Source organism: Cherax quadricarinatus, chromosome 11 (assembly GCF_038502225.1).
Source record: "Cherax quadricarinatus isolate ZL_2023a chromosome 11, ASM3850222v1, whole genome shotgun sequence".
NCBI lineage: Eukaryota > Metazoa > Arthropoda > Malacostraca > Decapoda > Parastacidae > Cherax > Cherax quadricarinatus.
This window is the reverse complement of record NC_091302.1, coordinates 17,454,846-17,470,326: the sequence shown is the minus strand read 5'-3', so window position 1 is coordinate 17,470,326 and position 15,481 is coordinate 17,454,846. Positions and strand designations below refer to the sequence as shown.

Sequence of the window (15,481 nt, the reverse complement as noted above, 5' to 3'; positions counted from 1 at the left end):
CGTAATACAACACTGACAGCGGGAAACTCTACAGTTTACAGTGTAAACTCGCACACACACACATAATTCACTCTTTTAGGAAATATTTTATATGTTCGATACTGTCCTCATGTATTTGTGCTCACTAACATGTGGCTGCAAGGGTCGATCCTTAGCTCCTGGTCCTCGCTGGTCGCTAGTCATTTCACTTTTTCCTTGCTTCGAGAGCCTTATCGTACCTCTTTTAAATCTTTGTATGGATCCTGCATCTGCCACTTCATTCTCCAAGTCGTTACATCTCCTGACTACTCTATGGCTGAAAAAAATACTTCCTTACGTCCCTGTAGGTCATCTGAGTTATCAACTTCCAGCTGCACCTTTGTGTTCCTGTTTCCCATCTATCCAACAACTCATTCCTGTGCATCCTATCAATATTTCTGAGTATTTTGTATGTGTATGTGTGTGTGTGTGTGTGTGTGTGTGTGTGTGTGTGTGTGTGTGTGTGTGTGTGTGTGTGTGTGTGTGTGTGTGCGTGCGTGTTTTCTCTCCATACTTCAGTTTTGATACATGTGCAGGAACTCAGGAAGTTACAGTCGTCTTTGTTTACCAGTGGTATTGTGCGTTTGTTTTCGTATTTCTGTTTGCTTTACTCTGTGTACTTAATTTTGTGTATATTTACCTGTGTACGTATCTGACTGTGTGTGTGTGTGTGTGTGTGTGTGTGTGTGTGTGTGCGTGTGTGTGTGTGAGTGTGCGTGTGTGTGCGTGTGTGAGTGTGTGTGCGTGTGTGTGTGTGTGTGTATGTGTGTGTGTGTGTGTGTGTGTGTGTGTGTGTGTGTGTGTGTGTGTGTGTGTGTGTGTGTGTGTGTGTGTGTGTGTTTGTTTGTGTTTTACTTGACTTGTGTTCGTTGGGTCGTGGTTTTTGTTTGACTTTATGCATAAGTTTATATGTGTTTGTTTGGGTATTATGAGTAGTTGGCTGCGTTGTATGACTACGTGTATTTGTTTGACTACGTGAGTTTGTATTTTTTACTCTGTTTTGCTGTTTGTTATTTGAAAATGTATTTGTCTGACTGTGTTTTTGACTGACTCTGTGCTTGTTTGACTCTGTGTTTGTTTGACTCTGTTTGTTTGACTCTGTGTTTATTTGATTCTGTGTTTGCCTGACTGTGTTTCTTCGAATCTGCGTTTGTTTTAATACTTTACTCTGACCTGATAATGGCCCAGAATGGCACGAAACATCTTCAAAAGGTTCCTCTCTAATAAGTGAGCGATTACCTAATTATTCCAAATTTCCTGACATATTACGTATGGGTTGTGTCAAAACTATTAATTTCAATATAAGTTGAAACAATCATCATAATGTTTTTCCTCAATTAGATCTTGTGTGAGTTATAGAATTTCTTAAAGGTTTAATACCAGGTTAGAAACCGGGTCGTATGGAACAAATTTCTCAGTAACCTCCACCAGACACGACATTGTGTTCAAGAGAAAAATTGCATTTTCTTTGGGTGAGGAAAAGTGTTGAGAAGATTGCTTCCTGGGATTTTAACCAACGAACTAATGTGACAATATATATCAAGCTGATAAATTAGATACATGTGCAACATTTGGGTATCTTTAGTTAGGAAAGGTTTCGCCACACAGTGGTTTCATCAGCCCATACAAAGGTGAATGGTGAACAATAGGAGTAGTTTGAGGTAATCAGTCCCTCAGCCTTGTGAGACTGAATGTGCTAGTTGTAAGTAAAACTAAGCTAAAGGAGATAGAAGAACTTCACGTGGTAAGAGTGAACTGGATTAAATCGAGTGTATCTGAGAGAAGTAGCAGCAATGTTGGATGATCAAATATGAAAGAGAGAGAGAGAGAGAGAGAGAGAGAGAGAGAGAGAGAGAGAGATTCTGGGAGATGTTAAGTGAGTGTTTAGGGAGTTTTGGATCAAGTGAGAAAATAATTGTTGTGGAAGTCCGAAGACTAAAGGCGCGAGAAACAGTTATAAAGTTACCAAATGTATTATTTAAACGGCGCAGGAGGGATTGTAGAGGTGGTTAGGACATATAAAGAAGATGGAGCAAATTGGGATGACTATGAGACCATATAACTCCGGGGTAGAGGGACGCAGGGGGTAGAAGTTATACCAGGATAGGTAAAAGGTAAGGAGCGAGAGAGGTTTTGAGTGCTAGGAGCTTGAAGATCCAACAGGCTTGTGGGATTATATTAGATAGTTGAGTGGAGGCAAGTCGTTTTTGGGATGTGACGTGCTGTTGGAGTGTGAGCATGGTAACATTTATGAGGGATTCAAGGAAATCGGTTACCCGGACTTGAAGGTGGGAAGAAGAGTGCCTGCCCTCTGAAGGAGGACTGTGAATATAACAGTTCGGAAGGGTATCTGAGTTGTATTGTGTGTGTGTGTGTACTTACCTATTTGTGGTTACAGGGATCGAATCTCAGCTCCTGGTCCCCGTCTCTCTGCTGGTTGTTACTAGTTTCACTCTCTCATGGCTACGAGAGCCCTTTCCTTACCAATTCTTAAAGCAATGTATGTATTTTGCCTCTACAACTTCGTCGTCTAGGTCGTTCCACTTTCTGACCACTCTGAAGCTAAATACACCATACACCGGTAGTTGTATATCTGAAATTGTTCGTAAATGAGGTGTATATCTATCACTGTATATAAACCAACCACTGTTACTATAAGTGGCTGATAAGTTAGGCTGTGATGGCTGTATGCGTTTGCGTGCTGCTAGCACCAACAGCACAATTGAGCAGCCAATCATTAGAAAAGCCTGGCCTCTGGCCGGACTGCAGGGATACAACTCTCGGCACCGGTTACAGGTATATAAGGTGTATATATCTCAGTGAATGTACACAGACATCTGAGAGGTGTTTATCTCTAAGTGTGTATACACAGACAGTTGCGTATTTCTCAGCGAATATACACCGAGAGGCGTATGTGTCTTCCTATACCTACACCAAGGAGTATCTCTCAGTGTGTATACACTGAGAGACGTGCATATTTCGCTGAATATACAAGAAGAGCCGCGCATGTAACAGAGTGCATATCTCACTGATGAATTAAACACGTGCAACATCTTGGTATGTTTACTTGTAGACGTTTACAAGTAAAGATACCCAGATGTTGCACGTGTGTCTAATTCATCATCAAGTCGGTATTAAATACCACTGCTATACTACATATCTTAATGACTGTACACGAGAGTAGTGTATCACTCAGTGTATATAAACAAGGCGATGATGGGCACACCTAGTGTACAGAAACAAGGCGATGATGGGCACACCTCGTGTACAGAAACAAGGCGATGATGGGCACACCTCGTGTACAGAAACAAGGCGATCAGCATCTCTCAGTGTAAAGTAAACTGTCAAAATAGCGGCACTCTAAATAACGGTGCACTCGAGCTAACGGCACATTGAAACCGGCGCCATTTATACAGCGCTCTGTTGTGCGGCGGCAGAACTTGGCAACATATGTGAATATTTATCTACATTCGATATTTTTAAAAGTGAACTGTATGCTGATAGCATGGTAGAGTATACACATAGCATGGTAGAGCATACACATAGCATGGTAGAGTATACACATAGCATGATAGAGTATACACATAGCATGGTAGAGTATACACATAGCATGGTAAAGTACACAAATAGCGTGGTAGAGTATACACATAGCATGGTAGAGTATGCACATAACATGGGAGAGTATACACATAGCATGGTAGAGTACACACATAGCATAGTAGAGTATACAGATAGCATGGTAGAGTATACACATAACATGTTACAGTATACATATATACCATGGTAGAGTATAGACATACCATGGTAGAGTATACACATAGCATGGTAGAGTATACACATAGCATGGTAGAGTATACACATAGCATGGCAGAGTATACACATAGCATGGAAGAGTACACACATAGCATGGTAGAGTATACACATATCATGGTAGAGTATACACATTGCATGGGAGAGTATACACATAGCATGGTAGAGTATACACATAGCATGGTAGAGTATACACATAGCATGGTAGAGTATACACATAGCATGGTAGAGTATACACATAGCATGCTACAGTATACACATAGCATGGTAGAGTATACACATAGCATGCTACAGTATACACATAGCATGGTAGAGTATACACATAGCATGGTAGAGTATACACATAGCAAGGTAGAGTATACACATAGCATGGTAGAGTATACACATAGCATGGAAGAGTATACACATAGCATGCTACAGTATACACATAGCATGATAGAGTATACACATAGCATGGTAGAGTATACACATACCATACTACAGTATGCACATTGCACGGTAGAGTATACACATAGCATTGTAGAGTATACACATAGCATGGTATAGTATACACATAGCATGGTAGAGCATACAAATATCATGGTAGACTATACACACAGCATGCTATAGTATACATATAGCATGTAACAGCATGCACATAGCATGCTACAGAATACACAGAGCATGCTACAGTATACACAGAGCATGCTAATGTATACACATAGCATGCTACACTAAACATATAGCATATAACCGTATGCACATAGCATGCTACAGTATACACATAGCATGCCACAGTATACGCACAGCGTGCTACAGTATACATATAGCATGTAATAGTATGCATGTAGCATGCTACAGTATACACATAGCATGGTAGAGTATACACATAGCATGGTAGAGTATACACATAACATGGTAGAGTATACATAAGAACATGAGAAAGTAGGAACACTGCAACAGGCCTACTGACCCATGCGGAGCAGGTCCATGTCCCCCCCCCCCGGGTTAGACAAATGTTCCCCCCCGGATTATCCCAATGACCCACCCAGTCTGATCATCTCCACTCAAGGATGGAGCACTGCACCAGACCCAGCAGCACAAGCTAGTCAGGTCCAACTCACACCCACCCACACCCACTCATGTATTTATCTAACCTATTTTTAAAACTACACAACGTTTTAGCTTGAATAACTGTACTTGGGAGTTTGTTCCACTCATCCACAACTCTATTTCCAAACCAGTGCTTTCCTATATCCTTTCTGAATCTGAATTTTTCCAACTTGAAACCATTGCTGCGAGTCCTGTCTTGGCTGGAAATTTTCAGCACGCTATTTACATCCCCTTTATTTATTCCTGTTTTCCATTTATACACCTCGATCATATCCTCCCTAATTCTACGCCTTTCGAGAGAGTGCAGATTCAGGGCTCTCAGTCTATCCTCATAGGGAAGATTTCTGATACATGGGATCATCTTTGTCAACCTCCTCTGTACGTTTTCCAGAGCATTTATATCCATTCTGTAATACGGTGACCAGAACTGGGCAGCATAGTCTAAATGAGGCCTAACCAAGAATATATAGAGTTGAAGAACAACCTGAGGACTTCAATTATTTATACTTCTAGATGTGAAGCCAAGAATTCTGTTAGCTTTATTGCGAACACTAATGCACTGTTGTCTAGGTTTTAGATTACTGGTAACCAGAACTCCTAAATCCTTTTCACAATCAGTAGTATTAAGATCTACATTATTTAGTTTATATGTGGCATGGTTATTTACCTCTCCAACATTTAGAACTTTGCATTTGTCAATATTAAACTGCATCTGCCACTTCTCCGACCATTGCATCATAGCATGGAAGATTATACACATAGCATGCTGCAGTATACACATAGCATGGTAGAGTATACACATAGCATGCTACAGTATACACATAGCATGGTAGAGCATACACATAGCATGTTACAGTATACACATAGCATGGTAGAGTATAAACATAGTATACTACAGTATACACATAGCATGGTAGAGTATACAAATAGCATGCTACAGTATACACACAGCAGGGTAGAGCATACACATAGCATGTTACAGTATACACATAGCATGTTAAAGTATACACATAGCATGGTAGAATATGCACATAGCATGGTAGAGAATACACATAGCATTGTAGAGTATACACAAATCATGGTAGAGCATACACATTGCATGGTAGAGTATACACATAGCTTGGAAGATTATTCACATAGCATGGTACAGTACACACATAGCATACTACACTATACACATAGCATGGTAGAGTATACACATAGCATGCTACAGTATACACATAGCATTGTAGAGTATACAAATAGCATGCTACAGTATACACATAGCATGGTAGAGTATACACATAGCATGGTAGAGTATACACATAGCATGGTAGAGTATACACACAGCATGCTATAGTATACATATAGCATGTAACAGTATGCATATAGCATGCTACAGTATACATATAGCATGCTACAATGTATGCATATATTACAGTATGCACATAGCATGCAACAGTATACACACAGCATGCTATAGTATACACACAGCATGCTACAGTATAGACAGCATGCTACAGCATACACACAGCATGCTACAGTATGCACACAGCATGTTACAGTATACACACAGCATGCCATAGTATACACATAGCATGCTGCAGTATACACGTAGCATGCTAGAGTATACACACTCCATGCTAAAGTATACACACATCATGCTACAGTATACACGCAGCATGCTACAGTATACACATAGCATGCTACAGTACGCATATAGCATGCTACAGTATACACACATCATGCTACAGTATACACGCAGCATGCTACAGTATACACATAGCATGCTACAGTATACATATAGCATGCTGCAGTATACACGCAGCATGCTACAGTATACACACAGCATGCTACAGTATACACACAGCACGCTATAGTATGCACATAGCATGCTACAGAATACATACAGCATGCTACAGTGTACACACAGCATGCTGCAGTGTACACACAACATGCTACAGTATACACATATCATGCTACAGTATACACACACCATGCTACAGTATACACACAGCATTCTACAGTATGCACACAGCATTGTACAGTATGCGCATAGCATGCTACAGTATACACACAGCATGCTACAGTATACACATAGCATGCTACAGTATACTCATAGCATGCTACAGTATACACATAGCGTGCTACAGTATACACATAGCATGCTACATTATACACATAGCATGCTACAGTATACACATAGCATGCTACATTATAAACACAGCATGCTACAGTATACACATAGCATGCTACAGTATACACATAGCATGCTACAGTATACACATAGCATGCTACAATATACACATAGCATGCTACATTATACACACAGCGTGCTACAGTATACACATAGCATGCTACAGTGTACACATAGTATGCTACAGTATACACGTAGCATGCTACATTATACACATAGCATGCTACAGTATACACATAGCATGCTACAGTATACACACAGCATGTTACAGTATACACACAGCATGCTACAGTATACACACAGCATGCTACAGTATACACACTGCATGCCATAGTATACACACAGCATGCTACAGTATACACACAGCATGCTTCAGTATACACACAGCATGCCATAGTATACACATAGCATGCTACAGTATACACATAGCACTGCCATTTTTCTTTTGCTGTTTATGTATTTAATTAATAACCCATATAAATGTCTCCTAAACTTGTAAATGAAAAAATGAGCAACCTTAAGACTTAGTGACAAACTTGATATAACAAAGAAACAAGACAAGAAGTATCTTAATGGCCGAATATAACAGTGGATCGTCAACCCTGTATGATATTAAACAGTCAAAATAAAAGCTTTCTGAACAACTGAAAAATCTTAATAACGTCACCTTTTTATCCCCAATGGCACTCTTATTTAGAAAGTTTACTGTATATAACTCAAGGAGAGTGTAATTCTCCGTGTATGTACACTGAAAGTATATTAATCATTAGGCATCTTAAGAGACCTCGTGACTTGGTGTAATATTCTGGTTGCTGGCGTCTGTATATAATTGTTTGATATTTAAGTTAACGTTATTGTGAAATTATCAGGATTAATGTATGCTTGACCTTAATGTATAAATGAATTATAGCCTAAAATTGTCGAGCAAAATGATACAGGCCAAACTATATCAGTGACTGGAAGACTGTTGTAAACTTAAGTGAATTGCAGACTTTTTTACCCAGTTACATAATAAGTCTTGAAATAGTCTAGTAAAATTGTGGATGAACCTACAAATAATTGTAACAGAAGAAGACGATGGTAAAATGTCTCCCTCCGTCAGGCAGCGCATTAAGTCAATTTGGCCGCCATTTCAATATGGCCGCCTCTTGGAGAACAGGTTTCACAGTTTGCCGTCCACTTAATTTAATATTACAAATTCCTATATTTGGCCTGTAATAAAAGTTTTTCTGACTGAAATTTTCTTTCCAACGAGATATAAAAGCTTGCTGAAGGACAATCATTTAACAGAATGAACACAGTTTTTCACGTAATTTTGAATAAATTTATGCTAACGAATATTTTTACTTGTTAATGTATTAAATGTTTCTCTTTACACAAAAACTCTTCATCTAAAATTTTTAGGAAAAAAGTTATGTTTCTACCGAACCATAGTGCTTTATTCATTAATCTTAAAGCTATACAGTAAAAAATCCATCTGAGTCAATAATGTCAATAACACTGTTGTTATAATGTACAATATGTATATAACTTTGTAATACACACGATAATATTCTCCGTTTCTTATTAATGGTTTTGACAATAATGAAAATGCAAATATAAATTTAAAAAATTGTATATGCATAAAAGGTAGCCTTTATGCATAGACAATTTTTAAAATTTAGTGCATATACAATTTTTAAAGTTTAGTGCAAAATCAAAGTATTCATATTTGTACATAACAAAAACGTAAGTATAACTAATCTTCCATGTTCATCTCTGGTGAATTACAACAACTGACATCACAGTAGTCTGTGCATGCGCTCGTACACGCCATTTTCTGCTTCTTACATATACACTACTGAATTTCAGCTGTTTTGGAGTGGCTGCTCTCACGTATTTTATTGGTTGTAGCTTACCTTGCAGTAGGTCCAAACCCCACTTGAAGGGGTCTGAGTCCATTTTGACCCAACTCTGCACTTGATGATTGCCTCTGTTAGTGGCAACATCTTGGGCTGTACATGAAGCGAGGATCTTGTTGCTTTTTTTTGGTGAGTATTCGTAGTTGAATTTGGTTTGGTGTTTGGCTTGGTCTTCCAGGATAAAATATTGCTAGAGCATCGTGTCCAGCAGCCTGCGCGGTCTCCTGGGATCTATCTGACTCAGTGAAGCTGCAAGCTTGTGTGCGAAAGCTTTTATTCGTTTGAACATTATTGTGAAGGCTTACTCAGCCTTGTAACAACTTCAGTCAGTATTACCAAGGCTGACTCCTCCTCAGAAAAATTAATGACTAGAAAAGAATAAAAACTCACAAACATAAACACTTTATTATTTAGAAAATATAAAATATAAAATACTTAAATATGAAATATTTATCCTACTTTAAAGAAAATGAAAAATAAAAAATATAAATGATATCTGAATTCAACGCTAATATATACAATTAAACTTGGGTGTCTGGTTGATGTTGACAATCTTGTAGAGATTATAGCCGTTGTTGATGGTGTGTGTGGGGGGGTCACAGGTGTTGGTGACAACCCAACGGTCAGTTCTTCACAGAGTCTCTAGCCTTGAATAGTCAGTCCAGATGACAGGAACGCAGGTACTGTACCACTGCAAAGATGAGGGATTATGTCCTGCGGTGGCGTACAATTAATCAGGTAGGTAAAGAGTGACGTCTCGGGACGTTAGTCCGTCTCCTTCAACTTTCTCGTTCCTTGGCAGGTGACCCGATCTGTCATTCCAAGCTGGAGAGAGAGACAGGTTACCCACTGCTTAAGAAATCACTCTCCATGATAACTACAATACCTAAAAGACGTGGTGATTATCAAAACATCTAACATGGAGATCAAAGCTGAAAGGACTAAGTTTATTATTGGTCAAAAGTGAAGCTTTCAACCAATAAGTCCACTAGAATAGGAGCAGGCTTGTACTTACAGATGTGCTGGGAGCTGTGAGTCGAGCCGGAGCCCCACACGTCACCTTTCGGGGTGGGGGGGAAGGGGATGATAGCGGGAGCTAGACTTACCCTACCTTAACAAGCAGCCGGCAATCAAACTATCGTTACCATATACTCGCTCGCTACTCCTATGTGTTGAACTTTTCTCTCACAATTATTGATGGCATTTCTTTTTCCTGTTGAAAAGAGTTTAGAAGTGGCATCACAACGGAGTATAACGTGGGCAAAAAAGCATATTCCCACTTTTAAATACACTAAGATTTTGTTTCATTCTCCTGATATCGTAGACAATGGTATCTTTAGAGCTCTTTAAAGTGACGGACATGAAAAATTGTCAAGAGATTCCTTGTTTGCAGAGTGAATCAAAAGAATATTGAGATCCGTGTCTTCTCCAACAATAACTGTAGGTATTGTATGCATATTACATCCAGGTTCCTCTTCTTTTTTAAATCTTTATTATGCAAAGAAAGATAAGCAGAGGGAATTTATACACTTGCAGAGTCCCTCACCTTACCTACCTACCTCATTAACAGGTGCAGTTTGTGTCTGCTGCCCCTCAGTTTGTATATAAACATTGTCTCCAACATGCTCATTTTTGAGCGCAGATGGTGCAAATAATAAGTAAACACTGCGTATATTGACTGGTACGCAGGAATCAACTGAGTAAGTAAATAAACAAAGAATTACTGTTGCGAACTAAATACCAGTTTTGAAAAGTAAATGAATGAGATGCTTACTCTCATGATCTCTACAAAGACAGAGTGTAGCTTGCGTTGCCAAGAATGTACACAGCTATCGCACCATTGTAAAGTCGAAATATCGTAAGTCGAACAATCGTAAAGCGAGAAGCGCCTGTAGTTCACTTATTAGCTGAAGCTACACCTTGCTTGACGATAAGGACCTCAGAATCATCTTATGCTCTCTTAACAAGGCAACTTGCTGCCTGCATGTTGCTTATCAGAGAGATGTTTTATGAAGCTATGCTTGTTTTCAGGAATTGTCCAGAAATTGGTCTTTCTTTAGAACCGCAGTAGTTGAAGGCAAATACTGCACCATTGGTTCTCCTGCACCTTACGTACACCTTGTACGAGTCTGACTTTTAGTAGATGCATGTTCAAAGAATCCATCAAACTCAATATTTGCCATGCAGTTTTTTCTTAGTACATACTGTACATACCTGGAGTTTACCTGGAGAGACTTCCGGGGGTCAACGCCCCCGCGACCCGGTTTGTGACCAGGCCTCCTGGTGGATCAGAGCCTGATCAACCAGGCTGTTGCTGCTGGCTGCACGCAAACCAACGTACGAGCCACAGCCCGGCTGATCAGGAACCGACTTTAGGTGCTTGTCCAGTGCCAGCTTGAAGACTGCCAGGGGTCTGTTGGTAATCCCCCTTATGTATGCTGGGAGGCAGTTGAACAGTCTCGGGCCCCTGACACTTATTGTATGGTCTCTTAACGTGCTAGTGATACCCCTGCTTTTCATTGGGGGGATGTTGCATCGTCTGCCAAGTCTTTTGCTTTCGTAGTGAGTGATTTTCGTGTGCAAGTTCGGTACTAGTCCCTCTAGGATTTTCAAGGTGTATATAATCATGTATCTCTCCCGCCTGCGTTCCAGGGAATACAGGTTTAGGAACCTCAAGCGCTCCCAGTAATTGAGGTGTTTTATGTCCGTTATGCGCGCCGTGAAGGTTCTCTGTACATTTTCTATGTCAGCAATTTCACCTGCCTTGAAAGGTGCTGTTAGTGTGCAGCAATGTTCCAGCCTAGATAGAACAAGTGACCTGAAGAGTGTCATCATGGGCTTGGCCTCCCTAGTTTTGAAGGTTCTCATTATCCATCCTGTCATTTTTCTAGCAGATGCGATTGATACAATGTTATGGCCCTTGAAGGTGAAATCCTCCGACATGATCACTCCCAGGTCTTTGACGTTGGTGTTTCGCTCTATTTTGTGGCCAGAATTTGTTTTGTACTCTGATGAAGATTTAATTTCCTCGTGTTTACCATATCTGAGTAATTGAAATTTCTCATCGTTGAACTTCATATTGTTTTCTGCAGCCCACTGAAAGATTTGGTTGATGTCCGCCTGGAGCCTTGCAGTGTCTGCAATGGAAGACACTGTCATGCAGATTCGGGTGTCATCTGCAAAGGAAGACACGGTGCTGTGGCTGACATCCTTGTCTATGTCGGATATGAGGATGAGGAACAAGATGGGAGCGAGTACTGTGCCTTGTGGAACAGAGTTTTTCACCGTAGCTGCCTCGGACTTTACTCTGTTGACGACTACTCTCTGTGTTCTGTTAGTGAGGAAATTATAGATCCATCGACCGACTTTTCCTGTTATTCCTTTAGCACGCATTTTGTGCGCTATTACGCCATGGTCATACTTGTCGAAGGCTTTTGCAAAGTCTGTATATATTACATCTGCATTCTTTTTATCTTCTAGTGCATTTAGGACCTTGTCGTAGTGATCCAATAGTTGAGACAGACAGGAGCGACCTGTTCTAAACCCATGTTGCCCTGGGTTGTGTAACTGATGGGTTTCTAGATGGGTGGTGATCTTGCTTCTTAGGACCCTTTCAAAGATTTTTATGATATGGGATGTTGCATGAACGTCATCAAAACTTTATTTCTGACACCGTGGTAAACCATGTAGTACAGAAATACCGTCACTGGCAAAATATGTTTCACTAGACATTCATATTCATATCATCATATCATCACGTGAGCAATTCATTTCTGAAGAGTTCCTGTCGATCTCCTGCACAGACAAGTGTCTGTGCAGAGACAACAGGCTCCGGAAAAAGAGTTCAGATTCTATGACGAATGAATCCTGTTTGCTTGAACAACATACACAGAAATGATAGGTTTCCCTTGCTTCTGAAAGTGAACTCGGTAACTGTCTTGGTAGTTATTTCATTCAGAATATTATTGTTAGAATCTTTCAACACTTCTCATCAGGATCGTTCAATTATTAGGTTTATCGACAAGCCTCCCCAAAATCTGCCACGCCTTGGAACAACATGAAACATACAATGTTAATACATTGAATACTTCAGGAGCAGTACCTCCGATTTCAGTGATCGGCTTCAAGTACAGTCGTACAGATGTGGCATACAGACTGTGACCAGTGGCACCATGAAAACGGTTGCATATCTTTAAGTACTACCGGGTGATACTGCCAGTTTACAGCTCGTTCTGCTTCATTGTAGTTTCTCAGAATCTCCAACATTCACATATACTGTAACACAATCCTACAGTCCTATAAGTTTTCATCTCATCTGTAAGATTGTTTTGCTTTGATATAATTAGATGGAAAACTTATGAGGGAAAAATCTTTAATAGAGATTTTTTCCAATTAGTTGGCCATCAAACTAGGAACGGGATTCCTTTAAGCAGTCACTAGCTCCCTGTCTTGTGAATATAGTGCTTTCCATGCTAGACTTGTGCTGAGCATAGAATACATGATCAGAGAGCCGTGCATGGCCCTTGTACTCGCATGTGCTTACGGCATTTCCAGCTCATAATATTTCAAGAATTTTCCCCAGTCCAGCGCCAGTCATTATAAATCCATTGCATTCTGGAAAGCTTACCTGAAAGTTTACGTTCTTTACGCGTCCTTTCGATCCCCAGTACACCTTTTTTTCAGCCACAAAAGACACACCACATCTTCACGAATGACGGCTTCACAGGAAAAGCATTTCTCTCTATTATTGACCATATGATCACTGAGTGGTGAGATTACCTGTAATACAGAAACAAAATTAATGACAGTGCACTAAATTAATCCACGAAAAGTATTTTATGCCATTTAACACATTACAAAAATATAACCATTAGCGCAGATTAATTTATTCAAAATTACATAAAATATTGTTTTTAAACTGCGAAAAAAATGAACCTACAGCAATCTTTTATACCTCGTTGGAAAGATAGATTCAGTCAGAAAGACTTTTTTAATGGACCTAATTCAGGAATTTGTAAGATTAAAATTAGCAAAAAAGCAAATGTAAGATTTGTTCTCCAGGAGGCGGCTATAATGGTGAACGTATCGTCTTTCTCAGATTAATTCTTTTTCGGTAAGAAGGCGTTGAGAGAAACTATTACAATTTATTCTATTTTGGCTTAATTTTGCTAGTCTAATATACTGTCCTTCACCAGACGCTCCGGTGTGCGCAGAGGTAACTGGTGCAGGCGCCCGTGTCTACGCCACAGGTCTGGGCCAGTTCATCAACGTGTCGTGTGAGGTTCTGGCGTCGCCAGCCTCCGTCAAGTACTCTTGGGTGTTCAACAACTCCATCACCTCCCAGAGGCTCTCAGGAGAGCAGGTCCTGACCACTGCAGGTTTGTTCCTGGTACGACAGACACTGAGTCAGTTCACAGCTAACCCACGAGTCGGAACTAGGCAATGTTTTGCTCCCTGCTGAGTGGAAACCTCGTCTACATTCTATCTCAGATTTGTGGGTTAGTTGTGAATTGTTTTAGCCATGGTACTGTGAATTATTTCTCTTCGAAGTCTCAAATCTGCATACGTAATTACATATTTGTAATTGCCAATTTATAATAACATATTTGCAATTACCTTTTTATAATTACTTATTTGTAATTACCTATTTGCAATTGCTGATACAGTATCGCAATGTCTTTTGTCATTAACGAATTAAAATCATTTCACAACAAGAATAAAAAACACAATACCGTGGCTGAAACAATTCACACCTAGTTCACAAACTGCAGATGAAACCAAACGACGTTTCGATCCTTCCTGGATCAATATCAAGTCGCAACCAGTGGAAATCTGGCCTAAACGTCTCCTGGTTTCCACTGCTAAGTTGTGGGTTTCGTGTGAACTAATTTACCCTATAACATTCTTAAGCATAGCGATAGTTATTGCACCTGCAACGTCTTAGGTTCATCTTGATAGGTAATGCCTCTTGCAACCTTCCTCGTCACCACTAATTTCACAACTAAAAGTTAATTTTTCTTGAAATGACTCTCTAAAGTCTATTTTTGGAAAAATTTCCTTTGAATCTGTCTTTCATATTAGATATATGTTCTCCAGCTCCAGGCCCATCTTTTTTTTTAGTATATTGAGTGAAATAATTTACCGTATTTTGGTTTTATAATATTTACTAATGATGTGACTTATATGTTAATGAAAACAGCTTCGGTTCACAACACAAGGACCCGGGTTCAATGCTGGGGCGGGAGAAAATGTTAGGGCAGCTTCCCTTACACCTGTTGCCCTTGTTCGCCAGGCAGTAAATAGGTACCTGGGTAGGGGTACAGGTATGTAGACAAATAGGCACCTGGGTAAGGGCACACGTATGTAGAAAAATAGGTACCTGGGTAGTGGCACAGGTATGTAGACAAATAGGTATCTGAGTAGGGGCACAGGTATGTAGGCAAATAGGTCCCTGGGTAGGGGCACAGGTATGTAAACAAATAGG

The 15,481-nt window shown here is 39.9% G+C and overlaps 1 protein-coding gene across 1 annotated transcript in view; it reads left to right on the top strand.

Moving 5' to 3' along the window:
* The window catches only part of LOC128687509 (nephrin-like), a 721,388-nt gene that overhangs the window by 692,881 nt on the left and 13,026 nt on the right, over positions 1-15,481 (top strand). Inside the window, exon 10 of the mRNA XM_070083853.1 lies at positions 14,193-14,375. Coding sequence (XP_069939954.1) covers positions 14,193-14,375 — 183 coding nt within the window. The remainder of the gene's footprint in view (positions 1-14,192; positions 14,376-15,481) is intronic.